General features: G+C 41.0%; 1 protein-coding gene across 1 annotated transcript in view; it reads left to right on the forward strand.

Annotated features, from left to right (window-relative positions):
* Positions 1-21,157, forward strand: part of COL8A1 (collagen type VIII alpha 1 chain) — a 166,603-nt gene that overhangs the window by 139,443 nt on the left and 6,003 nt on the right. The window contains exon 3 of the mRNA XM_069551085.1: positions 19,394-19,724. Coding sequence (XP_069407186.1) covers positions 19,397-19,724 — 328 coding nt within the window. The 5' untranslated portion in view covers positions 19,394-19,396. The remainder of the gene's footprint in view (positions 1-19,393; positions 19,725-21,157) is intronic.

Here is a 21,157-nt window from a genome sequence, read left to right on the forward strand (position 1 = left end):
GCAAGAAATATTCTTAAGTGGCATTCATTCACCCCTGAGAGAACTCTCCAAGAGTTTTATTGCTACATAAGAGAGTGCCATAAACCAGCAGGAGGAAAAAGCAAAGAAAATAAGTCTGGCGAGTCGTCCTGTGTAAGAAAGTGAGAAGGTGGTTAGTAATGGGTTTTGGCCGGTTTCCACGGTCAGGAGACAGAAATTCACGGCAAAGATGTGGTCCGCGACATGGGCCATCACAGAGAAAAGAACCGTGGGACTCTGTGAAGTGCTATTGAAGCGTTCACATGAGTATGGAGTCACCACATGTCCATCCCTCCTCCTCCTCCTCACCTTCCATCCAATTTCGTGTTAATACTTGGCTCCACAGCCTGTTGCCTGACACTTTCCAGCATCTGGCATGATTAGGACAGAACAGAAAAGGATTAGACTGGGTAGAGCCAAGGACAGCGAGTCTTTAGACTTGAAAGGAACATTAAGGATCATTTAATGCGACACTCCTGGTTTTCCAAACAAGGAAGTGGAGGCTCAGAGGTTACTTTCATAGAGGGCGAGAACTTCAGAGACTTTTCACTTGAGCTCCAGAGTCGTAAGTTGAATGTTAAGACGGAGGATTCACAAAACTGCTTCCATGATTCTGTCATTCAACCATCTAAGACCTTCTAGAGAGCAGCCGTAGAGACTCTAACAAGCATCCTACGATGAATGACGATAATCACCAATCTCGAGACTAGGTTGCCTTCAACCAACCCTTCCCCATCTTTACAAAGGTTGTTACTTTTAAATCAAAAAAAGCACTCAATTAACTTTTAAGGCAGAAAGGCTATTATGTAGGATTTTTCCTTCTTGTGATTTGGCAGCAGACACCAGAACACAAAATCAGGAGTGAGAATAAAAACGGAAGACAGAGAGAATTATGTTGATCCAGTATTCAAAAACCATAATGTTCTCTCAGCCTTCACGTCACCCAAGACCTTATTTGAACATTTAGAAAAGGCAGGTGAGGAGGGGATGAAAATATGGTACCATTCATATACTTGTTCAACAAGCTTCATAAAGCCTACTTTGTCCACAGTTATGAACTAGGTGCAGAGAATTCCCAAAGGCAAACATCTGATGCCAGGGTTTCAGACACTTAAGAGTACTCTTATATGGAACTTCGTGCCCCCATAACCAGCTCCTAGAATTTACCACCATGTTCAAAATAAAATACGTTACAAATTTCATTTGGAGGGAAATTACTATTTTCTATTGAAATAAGTGTTCATGGCTAAAAAATGCTTAGAGATTTATTTGGTATTTTGAATTTGAGGTTACTACTTTGCACTAACTATAAAAGAAGCATATACTGAATTGAGTCTGTGTTTTTTCAGATATAAAAGTGAAAGTGTTAGTTGCTCAATCGTGTCCAACTCTTTGCGACCCCATGCACTATAGCCCCCAGGCTCCTCTGTCCATGGGATTCTCCAGGCAAGAATACTTACCTGGTTGCCTGGAGAGGGTTGCAATTCCCTTCCCCAGGGGATCTTCCCTACCCAGGAATTGATCCCAAGTCTCCTGCATTGTAGGCAGATTCTTTACCATCTGAGCTACCAGAGAAGCTAAAACCCAACATAATCTTGAATTCGGCAAGGATCTATGGTGGGAGTGATATGAATCTTTCAGACACAAATCTTAGAATATTTGTTTTTGTTGTTGTTTAGTTGCTAAATTGTGTCCAACTCTTTGTGACCCTATGGATTATAGCACTCCAGGCTTCCCTGTCCTTCACTGTCTCCCGGATTTCGCTCTAACTCATGTCCATTGAGTTTGTTATGCTATTGAACCATCTCATCCTCTGCCATCCCCTTCTCCTCTTGCCCTCAATCTTTCCCAGCATCAGGGTCTTTTCCACTGAGTTGGCTCTTTCTAATAGGTGGCCAAAGTATTGGAGCTTCAGCATCAGCCCTTCTAATGAATATTCAGGGTGGATTTCCTTTAGGATGGACTAGTTTGATCTCCTTGCTGTCCAAGGAATTCTCAAGAGTCTTCTCCAACACCACAGTTCAAAAGCGTCAGTTCTTCAGCACTAAGCATTCTTCCCTGGTGGCTCAGTCGGTAAAGAATCTGCCTGCAATGCAGGAGAATCAGGTTCGATCCCTGGGTCAGGAAGATCCCCTGGAGAAGGGAATGGCAACCCATTCTTGCTCGGAGAATTCCAAGGACAGAGAAGCCTGGCAGGCTACAGTCCATGAGGTTGCAAAGAGCTGGACACCACAACTGAGCAACTAGCACGCTCACATACAGCCTTCTTTATGATCCAGCTCTCACATCTGTGCATGACTACTGGAAAAACCATAGTTTTGACTATACAGACCTTTGCTGGCAAAGTGATGTCTCTGCTTTTTTAATACACTGTCTAGGTTTCTCATAGCTTTCCTCCCGAGGAGCAAGCGTCATGTAATTTCACGGCTACAGTCACTCTCCGCAGTGATCTTGGAACCCAAGAAAATAAAGTCTGTCACTGCTTCTACCTTTTCCCCTTCTATTTGCCATGAAGTGATGGGACCAAATGCCATGATCTTTGTATTTTGAATGTTGAGTTTTGAGCCAGCTTTTCACTCTCTTCTTTCACCCTCATCAAAGGTTTTTTAGTTCCTCTTCACTTCCCTGTTTGTTCAGCTGGTGAGGAATCTGCCTGCAACATGGGAGACCTGGGTTCGATCCCTGGGTTGGGAAGATCCCCTGAAGAAGGGAAAGGCTACCCACTCCAGTATTCTGGCTTGGAGAATCCAATGGACTGCATAGCCCATGGGGTTGCAAAGAGCCAGACAGGACTGAGCAACTTTCACTTTCACTTTTTCTGCCACTAGAATGGTATCATCTACATATCTGAGGTTGTCGATATTTCTTCTGGCAATCTTGATTTCCGTTTGTGATTCATCCAGCCCGGCATTTTGCATGATGTACTCTGCGCATAAGCTAAATAAGCAGAGCAACAATAAATAGCCTTGACGTACTCCTTTCCCAATTTGGAAACCAGACCATTGTTCCACGTTGGTTCTAACTGTTGCCTCTTGACCTGTATACATGTTTCTCAAGAGCCAGGTAAAGTGGTCCGGTATTCCCATCTCTTTAAGAATTTCCCACAGTTTGTTGTGATAAAGGGGTAAACACTAAATAAATGTGAATTCAAATATTATTATTATTCCTAAACTCCCTGAAAATAGTATGAAAACATTAAGCTTCTAAAGAAAGTGATTGTAAGCTGATTATTTTTCTGACCTGAAAATAATAATATTATTACTTGTGAATCTTACTTCCTTCAATAGTAAGATATATCCTAAATCTTGTAGCCGCTCCCACAAGGCCAGCTTTCTACTACCACTGCCTAGAGAAATGTCTTTGCTTCTCCGAATTTCATAGCCAAATCCCTTCTTAGTCAATACAAAACAGGCTGCAGAGGGGCCAGTACTGTGTGGGATACAAAGCAGGAAGAGACCCAGAATTTGAACTAGTGCTCACGTGACAAGCAGGTGGGGGCCCAGGCTGCACTGAGGGGTGGGAATTCTGACGCTACTTGTTATCCACATAGTAGGATCTTTCAGTTACCTGACCTGTCTTGGTATCTCAGGCAACGGGACAGTTGGGCAGCCTAGTTTTTATAATAGGTCAGGAACAAAGTAAAGACAAAAGTCTTTGCCTTTTCAAATTGTTCAGAAACGGGACTGCAATAAAGTTAAGTGTGGGGGACTATATGCTCAGAATCCCACCCCTCTGCTTCTCCTCCTTCCCCCTTCCACTCCTCCTCTAAATAGTAGCTAACACCTACCTATATAATGCTAGCCACATCTGAGCACAGTTCTCAGCATTTTACTTGTATTAATTCTCTTCCCATCCTCAATAGCCTCGTGAGACAATGCTATTGTCATCCCCAATTTATCATGAGGAAATGGAGGCACTAAGAGGTTAAGTGACTTGCCTGAGATCACAGAGCTAGATAGAATTAGAAGGCACGTGGTCAGGATTTAATTCAAGCAGGTCAGCTCAGGGCTAATGCACTGAACCATTCTCCCCTATAGCTGCCCTTTAACTGTTGCAGCTGCCAACGTCTGTTTGTAGAATATAGCCTCTACTTCCCTTTTTACTCGCTAAACAATGCCCGTTTATTCTTCAAACCTTAGTTCTAACACTGTCCCTCAAAGACCTCATGTCTGACCAACCCTGCCACCCATACATAGCAATCAGGTTGAAGTCGTTTTTTTTCTTTTGTCTCTATTGAAGCACTTACACCAGATGAAGATCTAACTTTCAACAGTTGACTAGAAACTTCTTGAGAGTAGGTCCTTGTATTTCACTTATTTTTATACATCACCAGCCACTAACATGTGTGGGTTCAATCTCTTCAGTCATGTCTGGCTCTGTATGACCCTGTGGACTACAGCCTGCGAGGCTCCTCAGTCCATGGGATTCTCTAGGCAAGAATACTGGAGTGGATTGCCTTGCCCATCTCCAGGAGATCTTCCTGACCCAGGGATTGAACCCATGTCTCTTATAGCTACCTGCATTGGCAGGCAGGTTCTTTACCACTAGTGACACCTGGGAAGTCCCAGCCACTAACATGGTAGTGCCTAAAAATTCAATATATAAGGTGTTGGGTTTAATATTAACAATTAAACTAATCAACAGCCACAGTAGAGAGAAACAATGCCGGGAGTTAGAAACTGTAGCAAATAAAGGCAAGGGAATCCGCTATACGATATTTTAGAACGAGAGATATGTTAGAAACCATCTGACCCAAGGCATGCAGCAGCCTAAAGTTTGGATTCTGTCTGCAGAGAGCTATTTCTTTTTTCTACCAGACATTATTTTTTTAAAAATCAACCCACAAGATGAAGGGGTTTTACAACATGTCCCAATTTGCGGCTTGTCTTGAAAAACTGGAAAACTTGCCCAAACCAGGCACACAAGTGAGCAGTTCAACTTCTGCCCCGTTAGACAGGGCAAGGCTCCCTAGTTCACCGCACACTTTGGCTAGCCAACTCCACTCACTCCCCCGTCTCCCTGCTTCCTTCAGGTATTTGGACTCCCTCCCCTTCTAATTCATTCCCCTCATCTTACAGTTTAGGAAGAGGAGGGCCTAAAAAGTACAGGAATATATCCATGACAGAGAAGTGGCTACATATACCCCACGTCTCTCATCTCCAGTTTCCAATTCCCACCAAGTCCTAAGAAATGGCATTTGTGAAGCATGGTTATCAGTGCAATCCCTTGGTTTTGTTTTGTTTTGTTTTGTTTTGTTTTCGTGAATTATTTGTGCCTATGGCGAGGTTTGCTCAAAAAAAAACAAAAAAAAAAAACAAAAAAAAAACGAAAGTCTCTTGCACACTCCCAACCTCCTCCACTTTGGCATTTCCAAGAATCGGCATTTGTTACATAATTCCTTGTCCTCTCCTTTCTCCACTTCCATTTTCTCTGAAAAATGTTTGGTGGATTAACTGTGAAAACCTTATGATTTTCCTCCCAGACAGCACATCCATCTCTTTCTCCCTCAAAATAAATTCCACCCCCGAAAGAAGTAGAACTTCCAATACCAAGATAGCTGTGGTTTAGTTGCCTCAGCACTTTGTCTGTGTTCAAAGGACAGGATGCTACCACACAGGCTAATTGTCTAGATGAAGCCATGGTTGAAAAGTGGTGGATTTAGAGACTGCCCTCTCTGTGGCTGACAGTTTATCAGAGCTTGGCGTTTTAGGCTTAGCCCCAGGTTGAGAGTGAAATTTTTTTCATATTTAAATTCATTTTTGGGAACAGTCCTATGGAATGATCTCTGCTACTCCTAAACCATGCAACAGAGAAAGAACAAATTCACATTTTTACTGCCCGAGAAATTGTCGAGGTTTTCTTTTTTTGTTGTTCTTATATAATTCAGAAATTTCCAGGGGTACATGTGGCAACTTTAATAGGATTGCTGTTCTGACTGGAGATTAGCCAAGTGAGTGTGTGTGGGCATGAGGAGGGAGCAATTTTAAAAGAAATTTATTAATTATTTTTATTTCCAAGTGCTGTTGATTTGATTTAATGTCTTGCCCATGTGTGATAGAAACTCTAGAGCTTAACTTTTAACATCAAGTCATTCAAGGTTATGTGACTCAAAGTAATTTTAGCTAAATAAGACTTCAACAACTGAATTCCCTAAATCACTAGTTCAAAAGTGGGGGGAAAAATGTTAATTGGCTGCCTCACATCCTCTGTCTCTTGCCTTTCAATCCACGAAGACACCTGTGTACTCATATAGTAATTTCGTTAATAAATATTTTAGTATTATGAAAGATAGGAAAGGCTAGGATTTGTTGCTCAGTTGAGGGAATTTTTGTTTGTTTCACAGTTTCCTATAAAAATACCAAAATGAACAGTCTACTTCCATAATGGCTGGCTAATAAAAAGAAAATGCTAGCATGGGAAACTGGCTTGCTTGCTTCATCTTCTGGATATGCTGATAGAGTAAATACTAAGTGCCAACCAGAATGGGGCAGAGACAGGAGAGCTTTCTGTACTTTTTCAGTCCTTCCTTGCCACCATCCTAGGAAAGCACTGGGAGCAACATCCAGGTGGCAAAGCCCTCCCGGCCCCCTGCTTCCAGGGAGTGCCCATGCTGGCTGCGAACTGACCCTGCTGTACTTTATATTTCAACTTCCTCAGTTTTCAAAACTTCGACCGGAACTACCTCATTTGAGGGTCACCTAGTTTCTCAACTTTTCTTAAGATGCTGAGCAATGGTGAAGCATCTAGAAGAATACACAGAACTACAGAATAGTAGACAAGGCAAGAGCTTCTAATATGGCAGCCTTCCCCAGAAAAAGCTGGAGTCCAGAGACGAGCCATTGCTTCCTCCCAATCACGCCCTCCCACACCCAGAGGCCACCCTAGGACCCACACCTAGAGGCTACTCCAGGACCCACACCCAGAGGCCACCCTAGGACCCACACCCAGAGGCTGCCCTAGGACCCACACCCAGAGGCCGCCCTAGGACCCACACCTAGAGGCTACTCCAGGACCCACACCCAGAGGCCACCCTAGGACCCACACCCAGAGGCTGCCCTAGGACCCACACCCAGAGGCCACCCTAGGACCCACACCCAGAGGCCGCCCTAGGACCCACACCTAGAGGCTACTCCAGGACCTACATCTAGAGGCTACCCTAGGACCCACACCTAGAGGCCGCCCTAGGACCCACACCCAGAGGCCACCCTAGGACCCACACCTAGAGGCTACCCTAGGACCCACACCTAGAGGCCACCCTAGGACCCACACCCAGAGGCCGCCCTAGGACCCACACCCAGAGGCCGCCCTAGGACCCACACCTAGAGGCCGCCCTAGGACCCACACCTCGAGGCTACTCCAGGACCCACACCTAGAGGCTACTCCAGGACCCACACCCAGAGGCCACCCTAGGACCCACACCTAGAGGCCACCCTAGGACCTATATCTAGAGGCTACCCTAGGACCTACATCTAGAGGCTACCCTAGGACCCCAACTTCTACAAGTTCAAGACCCGGAAAAAGGTCATTCAGGAAACAAGTTATGTGCCTTTGTCTTTTTACCAAACTTGGTTTAAACTTTCTAGCTTCTGAAGCCTTAGATATTTTGGAAATGAGTATAATTTTTTTTTTCATTTTACTTTATTCAACTCATTCATGTTATTTATAAAGAACAACTTCTACCACAACTACCAAATTTTAACTATACGTATGACAAGGACACTGTTGAATTTTGTTTGGTTAAAATTCATTTGTAATCCCATTGGTTTATACAAGAGTTCAGGATGAAATGAAAGTGTCTGCAGTGAACAAATATTCCATGAAATTTATATTTTTTTCCTTCTAATTTTACTGAGATATAATTGACACACAGTACTGTATAAGTTTAAGGTGTAGAGCACAATGATTTGATTTACATACATCATGAAATGATTTCCGCAGAGGCTGAGTGAACATTCATCATCTCATAAAGATACAAAAGAAAAAAAATTTTCCTTGTGATCAGAACTCTTAGGATTTACTTCTCTAATGACTTTTACACGTAACATACAGTGGTGTTAATTGCATTTATCATGTGCACTTATTTATCTCGTAATTGGAACTTTGTACTTCCATGTACGTGATATTTATATTTTACAAAATACACTATTATAGTTATTTGCTCAAGATAAATATTTTCACAATGTCCAGTGCAATGGATTACATCAGAAAAGACTTCCTCACACATGTCTCTCCCTTGCAACGGCCTGAAAATACATTATTTTACACTGTGTCATTTACTCAAACCACAGTAGTGCAGAGAAGGCAGAAAGATGCTTGTGTGAATGGTCGAGTTCTTTCCAGCCCTTCTTGGGTCACACCAGGAAGGAATTTGCCTTGCTACACATTCCCAGGCTCATACAATGGGGAAGGCTTTATTCTTGGGAAGCTCTCATCTTTGTCTACTAAAGACCTGCCTCTAAATTTTGGATCTTCCATTTTTATACGTCATACTTATTCCTTCCTGAGATGCATACTTTGTATTCATTTGTCATTCCTGTGACAGGAGGCATACATCAATCCTTGCTGAGTGACTCTGGGGGACATTTTGAGCCTAAATATTGTAAAAAGTTTTTTTTTCGTTTATAGCCACTTTTTAAAGATTTCTCATTAAGCTTCCATTTTTAGTAAATCTTTGAATATGGTATTACAAAGTTATAAATCACTGTTTTGTCTGTAAATGTTATTTCTTATTTAGGTTCTTTCTTTGGTTTCTTGTCAGGTGTAGCTTATTTCATCAGAGAGATACTGGCAGGGGGCTGTTCAAACTCTTCTTGCTCCATCTCCACCTGTAAGAAGATGAGGAGAGTAAAATACTGAAAAGGGACCGGATGTGTGAGATGACATGCAAAAGGCTTAAGCATGCAGCTTCATGAAAGCATTTGTCCATGAAGTGTGGACTTGTTATTCAGGTTCACAGCTACCCGAGCATTTTAGGGCTAGAGGGGACCTTGAGACCATCTAGCCAGTGTCCCTAGTCTGCAAATGAGGAAAGGGCTGCCCACTTAGGGTAGTGACTTGCTTAAGTCAGAACCAGCATTTAGGTACTATAAATGATGTTGTCTTCACATTATGGGAAGAAAAGCTAAACAAAACAAGACAGGATTCTGCTTTAGCACTTCCCTTTCAAGGGGTTCTCTCAAGTATTTTAGAAACTCTTTGGCAGCTGACATGATCCCAGTTAGAGAAACAAAAGGAGTTAATTACAGACTTCAAGTATGTGAGCTATTATTTTAAGAAAAATTTTCTCCAGATGTTTCCCACCTCCTTTGAGAATACAAAAGAGGAAATGAGTTTAAAGTTCAGCAAGTAAGATTCAGATTAGATGTTAGGAAATGCAGGTCTGTGAAGCCTGCAGTTGGTTATTTGGGAAGGTTGTGAAATCTCTTCTGGAGGACTTGTGGAATGTGGTGGTTGGCCATCCGCTTCAGAGGGGTTATGTGGGTGGCCTGTTTCTAGGGCAGAGGACACAACCTAATTGACATCTCAAGTTCTGTAAGTCCCGAGAAGTCACGCTCTGCCTATGGCTAGTAGGTGGGGCTGTTGGCTCCGCTTAATTATAGTAGATTCAGGATTCATCAGTGAGGCACATATTCAAGTTCAGTTTTATATATGTATCAGTCCTAAGAGGTATAATTGGGCAGATTGACTAAAACTAATGAATGCTTATTGGATTTTCTGCCCACTGCCTGTACTGGATTGATCGACTCATATCTGATGGTTTAGTTTCTTTGGGTTCCATCTCAGCATATTCACCTTGCCGTCATCAATACCTCCCAAGCTTGTGTCCCTAGTCCAGAAAGCAAAAAGTAAGGGATCTAGTCCAGGATCTTATACTATATAATAGGGAAACTCTTTATTTCAATGAAAAAGGCAGCCTTGGAATTTGGAGGACAAGATGGAAAGAAGTGGAAATATAGTTAGATCTGTACCAGTTTATTCAATATATTGATGAATCTCCTAATAATGATCAAATAAGAAATACTTTATAAAATTTTTATTGAAATATAGTTGATTTACAATGTTGTGTTTCAGGTGTATAGCAAAGTGATTCCATTTATTTATATTTATATGTATATGATTTATATATTTATATATAATTTACATTATATAATATGTATTATATTATTTTTCAGATTACTTTCCATTTTAGGTTATTATAAGATACTTAGTATAGCTCCCTGTACTATACAGGAGTTCCTTGTTGATTATCTACTTTATATATAGTTGCGTATGTATTTTAATTCCAAACTTCTAATTTATCCCCTCCTTTTCTTCCCCTTTGGTAAACATAAATTTGTTTTCTGTCTGAGTCTATTTCTGTTTTGTAAATAAGCTTATTCATATCACTTTTTAGTTTTCACACATAAGTGATATCATATGATGTTTGTCTCTTTTCAAGTAAGAATTTAAACTTTCTAACTTGGAATGTAACAGTCTTGATTTTCAGTAAAATAATCAACTCTTAATATATGAATACAGGATGGGAGATACCATATGAAAGAGTTTAGCATTTAAAAAACCCTAGTAAATGGATGAAAGATTAGTGAAATGTATCTGAAGTATGTTCAGGGGGCTGGCATAAAGTAAGTGCTTAAAAACGTAGCTAATATTATTATAACTTGGATGTTTATTTTCTTTCTTCCCCCAACTATTCTCCAGTTCTGGTTTTCTCAAATATAGTCATTGATTTTGCCCAGTGCTAATATGGAGCAGTTCTGAACTGTTTGTCTCAGTTCAGTTCAGTTCAGTTCAGTCACTCAGTCGTGTCCGACTCTTTGCGACCCCATGAATCACAGCACACCAGGCCTCCCTGTCCATCACCAACTCCTGGAGTTCACTCAGACTCAAGTTCATCGAGTCAGTGAGGCCATCCAGCCATCTCATCCTCTGTTGTCCGCTTCTCCTCCTGCCCTCAATCCCTCCCAGCATCAGGGTCTTTTCCAATGAGTCAACTCTTCGCATGAGGTGGCCAAAGTACTGGAGTTTCAGCCTCAGCATCAGTCCTTCCAATGAGCACCCAGGACTGGTCTCCTTTAGGATGTACTGGTTGGATCTCCTTGCAGTCCAAGGGACTTGCAAGAGTCTTCTTCAGCACCACAGTTCAAAAGCATCAATTCTTCGGTGCTCAGCTTTCTTCACAGTCCAACTCTCACATCCATACATGACCACTGGAAAAACCACAGCCTTGACTACACGGAACTTTGTTGGAAAAAAAATGTCTCTGCTTTTTAATATGCTATCTAGGTTGGTCATAACTTTCCTTCCAAGGAGTAAGCAACTTTTAATTTCATGGCTGCAGTCATCATCTGCAGTGATTTTGGAGCCCCAAAAAATAAAGTCTGACTCTGTTTCCACTGTTTCCCTATCTATTTCCCATGAACTGATGGGACCAGATGCCTACCCTCAAAAATCCATTCCCCCCAAAGAATTAGGTTTTCTGAAGGTATCATCAGAAGAATAAGAGTTTCAAAAAGAGACTCACAGACTTAGAGAATGAACTTACGGTTGCTGGGGGAAAGAATGAAGAAAGGGATAGTTAGGGAGTTTGGGGTGAGTGTGTACATACTGCTATATTTAAAATGGATAACCAACAAGGACCTATTGCATGGATCTCTGCTCAATGTTATGTGGCAGCCTGGATGGGAGGTGAATTCAGGGGAAGAATATATATGTATGGCCAAGTTCCTTCACTATTCACCTAAAACTATCAAAACATTGTCTGTCAATAGAACAATGTTAATACATAATACAATGTGATACATAATACAATGTAATACATAATACAATGTAATACATAATAAGTTGTTAATACAGCTATCATTTCAGTTCAGTTCAGGTACTCAGTCATGTCCAACTCTTTGCAACCCCGTGGACTGCAGCACACCAGGCTTCCCTGTCCATCACCAACTCCCAGAGTTTACTCAAACTCATGTCCATCAAGTCAGTGATGCCATCCAGCCATCTCATCCTCTGTTGTCCCCTTCTCCAGCCCTCAATCTTTCCCAGCATCAGGGTCTTTTCCAATGAGTCAGTTCTTTGTATCAGGTGGCCAAAGTATTGAAGTTTCAGCTTCAGCATCAGTCCTTCCAATGAATAGTCGGGACTGATTTCCTTTAGGATTGACTAGTTTGAGAACCCCATGAACAGTATGAAAAGGCAAAATACAGCTATACCCCAATACAAAATTAAAAGTTTTTTTTTTTAAAAAGACAGAAGAAGAGTCTCTTCATCTCTGAGGACATGAAGGAGGGATTTTATAATAGGTATCCTATTATAAACAAGAAGAGCTCAATTGAAATGATGTTTTCCTTTCTTGACTCTTCCTGCCATGGAGATCCTCTTTCCTCTCTTTGTCATGCAGCAATCACAATTGCCTCCAGATTTCCCAACCAGGCCAACTCTCTGTACCTCTATTAGTATTGTTTCTATCTTTCTTTAAAACCCCGGTGCCAGCCCATCCAAATGCAGAAGCTCAATTTCTACAGTAAAGTGGGTTTCAGAGCTCATCATCTCAACATCCGTACCACCCTCTCTTTTGTTTTCCTCCATATCATCTAACACACCATACATTTGTGTTTTTGTTTGTGTCCCCATCAAAGCATAATCCTCAAAATGTTAAAAACACAATTTTCACTTGTACATGAACATGTCAAAGGTTTAAATGACGATGAAGTCAATTTGAAATAAAATATTAAAACTCTACATTTTTCATTGTAATGAGCAGATAAAAAGTATGCTGAGATAATGTTAAATTTGACAAAATTAGCATTAGAATACCAGTTAATATTAGAATATTAACCAAAACCAAAACTGGTTAATATTCTAAAGGGCAACAAAACCATAACCTGAGTGGGTTTAATCAACATATAGAGTTGTTAATGTCCTGTAATACTAATAAATTGTGCAACAAGTTACATATCCCTAGTTTGATGACCTAAGGTGGGTTTATTGGCATGGCAATAAAAGATCATGTGACCATCTATCTTTTGCCTTAGCCAGTTTGGGGATACATTTCTTTCAGCCCTCTCTACCATTCACTAAAAGTAAGCTACCTGTGCACTGCCAGTTATGAATCAAAATAGATGGGTCTTCCCTCCAAGCTGCTCAGATAATAAAAATTGCAAAGAAAATTTAAAAAAAGAGCTGCACAAGAAGGTAGTCAGCTGCCTTAGGAATATTTCCATCACAATTAATATTCAAGTAGGAAATATGCAAGCCTTCTGTCAACAACTGTTGTAGGAAGGATTCCAAATTGGGAGTGAGGCTGAATTTGATTTTTTCTTTTTTTTTTTTTTAATTTTAGTTTTTTATTTTTTAAATTTTAAAATCTTTAATTCTTACATGCGTTCCCAAAGCTCCTATCAACACTGCAAGTTGTGATTGTAAGGATTCATTGATAAATATTGAGGAAGTCAAAGAATATCACACATTTTCCCTGTTCTCAGGAAACACGATCATATTGAGGTTTAGTGGGAAAAAAATAGAAAAAAAGCATAATGTTGGTTAGGACTGCATTTAACTTTTTGTTAAACTTTCAATAGTGCTAGCAGAATAATGATGTCTGAGGAGGTAGGTAGGGAAAACTTTACAGAAGAGGTAGGCATTGAGACAACTAGAGGAATTATACGTGTTATGGGCTGAGTTGTGTCCCCCTGAAAGGAGGGGAACATACTGAAGCCTTAATTTCCCAGACTTCAGAACATGACTGCATTTGGAGATAGGGTCTTCAAGAGGAAATTAAGTTAAAATGAGGCCAAACAGGTGGGCCCTAATCTCATGACTGGTGTCTTTATACGGAGAGGAGATTAAGACACAGACACATTAGAGGAAAGAGCAGGTGAAGACACAGGGAGTGGACAGTCATGTACAAGCCAAGAAGAGAGGCCTCAGAAGCAACTCACCCTACTAATACCTTTATCTTGGATTTCTAGCCTCCAGAATTGTGAGGAAATACACTTCTGCTGTCTCAGTCACTCAGTCTGGGGTCCTTTGTTATTGTAGCCCCAGCAAACCAATACAGTGGGGCTGAAATCTGGAGAGGGATTTAAAAAGAATAAGGATCGGGGACTTCCCTGGTGGTCCAGTGGCTAGGACTTTGTGCTCCCAGTGCAGGGAGCTCGGGTTCGATCCCTGCTCAGGGAAATAGATCCCACATGCTGCAACTAAAACAGTTCGTGAGCTGCAACTGAAGAGCCACATGCCACAATGAAGAACAGAGATCCCAAGTGCTAAGCAAAAAACTAAGCCTTGGCACAGCGAAAAAAAAAAAAAATAGAATAAGAATCCTCTAGAGAGAACAGGATACCCTAAATAAAGAGGCCAAAATGAGGACTGACATAGATGAGGAACAGAGTTTTGAAACAGGGGTTTACATTAACGAATGTTGTATAAAACTATCTTGTAACTAATATAGCTATCTCTTGTAACTAATAGGACTCTTTTTTCCAGTATTGTGTTTAAAGAGAGATATATAAAACTTTCAATCCTCACACCTCTATCCAAAACTTACTTCCTCAGAGATGTCTTCCCCTATTACCCTTCCAAAACAGTATCTGCCTCCCCAAGGCATTCTCACACCCTTTCCCCTTCTTTGTTTTCTTCACAGCATTTAAATTTGAGGTTGTTGTGTTGCTGTTTAGTTGCTCAGTCATGTCTGACTCTTTGCGACCCCATGGCCTGTAGCCCACCAAGTTCCTCTGTCCGTGGTATTTTCCGGGCAAGAATACTGGAGTGGGTTGCCATTTCCTCTTCCAAGGGATCTTCCTGACCCACCGATTGAACTCACATCTCCTGCAATGTAGGCTGATTCTTTACCACTGAGCCATCAGGGAAGCCCCAAAATCTGAGATTACAAAATTTATCTTTAGCTTGTTAATTACATGTCTCCCCAGGCTTGACTGTGAGTTCCTGAGATCAGGGACTTAGCTCTCTAATTCACTTCTCTTGCTTCAATCTCCAAGCAGTTTGTAATGATTAGTAGCTGTCTCATAAATATCCATATCTAGTGAATGAATTGCCCCGAGAAGTGTAATCAACCATGAGATAATTTTCTAAACAGTCCTGCTGAATATTGGAGGAGAAGGGTGCTGCTTGACTTTCGCCTGTTTTAGGTGTGAATCTGAAGGCTTGAGAAACTACAAACCCTGTGTAACAGGGTGAGTAGAGGGCATAGCGGAGCACCAACCGGGAGCAGGATGAGAGAAGGCTTGTCCGCACCACAGACGACACGGACACGCATACATACACATACAGACATTCTGGGAAAGGGAAAGTTGTCCATGTGAAAGGAAGAGTTGGATTTAGCACAAGGATTGATGAGATGGTTGGATGGCATCACCGACTCTATGGACATGAGTTTGAGCAAGCTCTGGGAGTTGGTGATGGACAGGGAAACCTGGCATGCTGCAACCCGTGGGGTCTCAAAGAGTCAGACACGACTGAGCGACTGAACTGAACCTGAAGGCTTAAATACTTAAACATTCTTTCAGACAGCAAGCCATAATCTCATGAGGATCAACGTACTAAGAAAATGCTGAAGAACGTCTAAAATAATACAGATCACACTATTCTGTTATTTACATTGCAGGTTTCATATGAGGAAACGGAAACTCTCTGCAGCAGCCCAGCCCAAATATAGGGAAGCATTTAGGGCTGTTCAGAATGTTAGGACTGGCAACTCCCACCCCAGAATGAATAACTGTCTTGGTTCAGCTGTTCTGTTTTCCCATTTTTAACAAGTACATTTTAATGGCCATTATTGTCTTCTTCATGTTAGGTTTATCATTGTTGCAGTTAACCTCACATTTACTTTGGCTAGCATCTTTCTTTGAAAGTCTTTGACGTTTCAGTTGGTTTTGATTTGTCTCTTTGGTCATACTCCATTAATAATAACTTTAATGTGAATAGTGCTTTTCGCCCTACAAAGAATTCATATTATCATGTATGCCCTTCAACAGTGCTGTGGGAGAGGCGGAGATCATGATTTCTGTTTTATACGCAGGTAAACTGAGGCGCAGTGAAGATTAGGGACTTGCAGAAAGTCATGAACATGGAGAGTGGCAAAGCTATGCCTCAACTCCTGGCCTTTTGGCTTCTTCTACAATGTATGACATGACACCTTTGGCAAAAATCCAGTGTCCACACACAGCATGTATGTACATGCTCACGTGCACACACATACCACATATCAGTTTCCAAATGGAAATCCAAGAAAACATCAAATAGAACTCACAGGATTATTGTGTTCTACATCCTTAGGGGGCAAAAAAAAGAGGCAAGAAAACCCACTTCCACCATTTCTCCCCAGCAGGAATTCTGAGGCTCCCTCTTCCTACCAGGTGTTTGTAGAGTGTTACACAACTCTGATGTTCTTTTGAGTGATTTGGGGAGAACCTCCACAACACTTTGACCACCAAAAATATCCTCAGGGACCAGAGGCAAATGAGTAAGGATAAGTCAAGTGCTAAATTCTAACCAGGGCCCCTGTGTAAATATTCGCACTAAACCTGAACGAAGTTTATTTAAATAAAGATCCAGAGAAATGGCAGATGGCAGACCGAAAGGGGTGGTTTTCAGCAGAAACAGGCCAAGTCTGTGAGAGGAAATAATCACAGTTGAGCAGAATTCCAGTGGGCCTCTGATATTCAACTGGCCTTCTTCTAGGAATTCGCCCCTTTCCAATTCTCCAGTGTTTCATTAGGCTGTCCTGGTTTGAAGATTAAGTAAATCCAACACATCCACTGAATTGAAGGAAAGGTGAAGGACCGGGCATGCTAACTTATTACAAAGAACAAGTTTAGGGTTTAATAATGAAACTCATTAACCACCAAAGGTAGAATTAAGTCCAGGTTACATATCACCAGATATTACCAAGTTATTTCTAGTATGGATTACCATTGTCAACCTCTAATGACTACCTGAGACATTGAATGTTAGAATCCTATGGGCCTTAGAGAACAATTGAGTCTCATTTTTAACAAAAGAAGAAGCTGAAGGGGTCTGTTCAGATACACAAAACTACGATGAATTTATGGTCTTCTGCATGAAAAAAGTAAGGAATAGTGGCGTGTAGAATAAGTGTAGTTTGTCTTAAATGGGTGCATATTAAATGTGCATCTTCATAGATTATCTCTTAGAAAATACAAAGGAAAATGTTACTTCAAAGGGAAGGGATTTTAGACACTAAAGAACAAAAGTGAAAGGAAAATTTACTTTGTCCTGATATCCTTTGCTACTCATTAATAGGTTACACATCTGTCACTCCTACTAAAACAGTGTAAGTTTCTTGATGGCAGGACTTATTGACCATATTAGAGTTATCTTTGTAATCCATGGACAGACATCTCACTGTGTCTGCTAAGTACTCAATGAGCCATTGTTGAGTACTTAGAACAGACGTTCTTTTTCCATCTAAAATAAATTTGACTATTACCGAGTATAAATCAATATTATTTTTGTGACTCTTTCTAAATGGTTTATAACAATTAATCATTCTTATAAGGACATAAAATAACAGCTTTCTGTCTTCTCCCATTTATAGTACACTTGAAACAAATAGTTCTTAAAGACTATTCTGATTTATGAAATAGAGAAAGTTTTATAAATCTTTTTGCTGACAGATATTTCTTCATTTTTCCCCCCGGAAGGGGGACAGATGATTAGTATATTTTTAAAATTTGTAATGCAATGAATTTAATGGTAAAGGTTCTTATTAAATATTTTGTTAGGTGCTTTTTATTAATCAGTTCTATAGCCTGTTCACACTCTCAGCATTACACTTGAATAAGATGTTACATTGTCAACACACATTTTCTAAGAAGTGGAAAACTAAGATCCAGGATTAAGTAAGGCAGAAACAAAGAAAACAAACTCTCAGTAGAATGGAAATTAAAATTTGTAGACGCAAGTTTATTCAAAGTTTTCCAGAAGATATTTACATTAAACATTGTGAGAAACTTGCCACTTCTCCTCCAGCCCCCCACCCCTCCTCTCCGTGTCTGTCTGTGTATCTCTCTCTGCAGCATTACCATGACACTCTATTTTGTTAAGTCCTTTAATAAGATATGAGAACAAAGCTTTCTGTGTGGTTTTAGATCTGGGACTAATTGAGCTGACTTTGATGTGCATCACACTTGCCCTCTAGTGGGAATTCGTGAAAACTGCAGTTCCCTGGGTTGTTCCATCTTCAGCCCTGGGTGTCTCCAAACAGATGGTTTCTCAAGCTCTTTTTAATAAACAGATAAGCCGCACTTATATTTATTCTATTAATTACTAATTTTCAAAGGGTGCTATTAAAAGGCTTAAAAACAGTTTATCCTTGTGAGTAGTTAAACATCTTTCATTTATGCAACAAATTTGCTTCGAAAACTCCTTTCTTTCATAATAGTACAAAGATAAACTTCAGTGATTTCCAGGTCCAATTAACTGAATTCTAAACAAATGACTTCACAGTACATAATTAGAAGAAAGAAATGGTATCCTTGTGTGTATGTAATTATATTGGCGATTTTTTTTTTAATAACATTTGGGGGCTGTCACATGAAGTACTTTCTTTCCAATTCAGAAGATGTCTTTGGTTTTTATTGTCCTTGTTTGCTCTTTCACCTCTACATATGCTTATAACCCCACCAAGTCCAACCAAGGCTGAGATTTCTTCAAGCTTTTTGCTCTGCCATCCTCAATGCACAGTTTTCACTCTATAGCCCAAGACATGTCCACTCCCCTTTACAGCCTTTTTGGAAGCTGTGCCCATTACAACTATACCCAACAGGCCAGAATTTTGTCACGTGGCCACATCTAAATGAAACATCTTCGGTCTAGGCTTGCTTCGCTCCAGCTTAGAATCAGAGGTGCCAATGCTATGGAAAAAGGCTGAGGTCATGTTCAGAGACAACTAGCAGGCTCCCCATAGCCTGTTTTTGTTTAGTCACTAACTTGTGTCTGACTCTTTTGCAACCCTATGAACTGTAGCCCGCCAGGCTCCTCTGTCCATGGAATTTTCCAGGCAAGAATACTGGAATGGGTTGTCATTCCCTTCCTGGACCACGGATCGAATTCACGTGTCCTACATTGGGAGGTGGATTCTTTACCACTGAGCCACCAGGGAAGTCCCCTACCCATAGAATACAATCTCACCGAATGCCTTCATTTGGTAGATCCTACTCTTTCCTGGATTTTTTCTGTTTTCTATTGAAAGGTGACATTTTCCTTTTTATTTTTCTTCCACTCATGAGGTTCTGCTGATAAAGACTACGTACGCTTCCTTTTCTTTCTCAAGTAAACTCTGGTCACCTGGCCGGCTGGTTTTCACCATCTTGGTGGGTGTCTTCCTCCACAGGTGATGGCTGGACCACCTTCCCCTCTGCAGCTGCTGGGAGTCCTGCTCACCCTTTCCGTGGGCTCCGTCCGGCTCATCCAAGCTGGTGCCTATTATGGAATCAAGCCTCTGCCACCTCAAATTCCTGCTCAGATCCCACCACAAATTCCGCAATACCAGCCCCTGGGCCAGCAAGTACCTCATATGCCTTTGGGCAAAGATGGCCTGAACGTGGGCAAGGAGCTGCCCCACATGCAGTATGGCAAAGAGTATCCACACCTACCCCAATATAGGAAGGAAGTTCAGCCAGCACCAAGAATGGGCAAGGAAGCAGCACCCAAGAAAGGCAAAGGTAACACACTTCGGTATTACTATAAAATAGCAGCCTCAACAAATCCCAAGTAATGAGGTGGGGGTGGCGAGAACTAAATCTGGGGTGTTTTTATTTTAGCCTGTATGTCTGACTTTCATTAAATGCCTACTGTGTTCTAAACTCTATCCTTGAAAAAGTTCAACTGCTAAAGAAAGACAAAGTTACCATTTTATGTTGTGCTTTATTTCAACAGCATCAAGTGGCACAAGATGGATTTAATAACAAATAGGTCATTCCCTTAGTCATTATTTCTTTATTCAAACACACAACTAGTGAGCATCTATTCCCATGTCAGGCTCTCAGCTAAATGCTGAGGGATAAAGCACTGAAATATATATATATATATACACACACACACACACATATATATATATATATATATATATATATGATGTCAGTCTTCAGAACTAGGAGAGAAATGTGGTAAGAACCTGCGGTGTTAAAAAAGAAAATCATATGCAACTAGTTGCCAGATAAATGTGCTTTTAAGACAGCTCTAATGAAGGTGCTACACATGTCAATCAATAAATCAACAGAAGGAGCCTGGAGAGCACAGACAGCGTTTAGAGATGATACCTGAAAAATCTCTCCATTACTTTCTAGGCATATTCACTAGTTATTCAACACCTGCTAAATACCTATCACTGTATTTTAGAGACATTTTCTTTTTCTTTTTTGGCCACTCCACACAGCTTATGGGATCTTAGTCCCCCGACTAGGGATTGAACCCCAGGCCCTCGGCAGTGAAAGTGCTGAGTTTTAACCACTGGACCACAAGAGAATTCCCAAGAGACATTTCCTTATACACTCAGTTGGTTCATAAGAAATCTAGGAAACCTCGCACTTGCAGGAAAGGAACTGCAATCTGAGCAGCAATTCCCTTTGAGGAATGGACGCCATTCCCAATGGTCCCCGCAAAAGCAGGAGCTCTACTTCCAGGGAACTGTGGGGTTTGGAGCCAGTAGGCCTGGGTGCCCAGAGGCCAGAAATGAGAGAAACCTAGTCATTGAACCTCTCTGAAACCACATTTCTTCATCTGTAAAGTAGGATTATTGAGAAAGTTGATGACATAAGGTAAGTACTAAATAAATGTTAAAGCCGGCTAAGAACTCTGAGTTGCTACAGCTGGTCATTCAACAAAGCCTAACTAAGGACAGAGCGTACTCCAGGCACAGGCTGGACACTGGGGATTCCTGATGAATATGACATGACCCTGCCCAAGACACTCCTCGATACAGGAGCTATACAACCCCTGCCTAGAAATGGCACACCTTAATCATATATAGTAATGTCTATTAGGGGGCTTCCCTGATGACTCAGAGGATAAAGCATCTGCATTGCACAAAAGAAGTATTTCCTTCTTTTAGGAGCTATATTTCTTCTCTTTAGGAGCTGATATTCCACTTGGGGGA

This window comes from Ovis canadensis, chromosome 1 (assembly GCF_042477335.2).
Source record: "Ovis canadensis isolate MfBH-ARS-UI-01 breed Bighorn chromosome 1, ARS-UI_OviCan_v2, whole genome shotgun sequence".
NCBI lineage: Eukaryota > Metazoa > Chordata > Mammalia > Artiodactyla > Bovidae > Ovis > Ovis canadensis.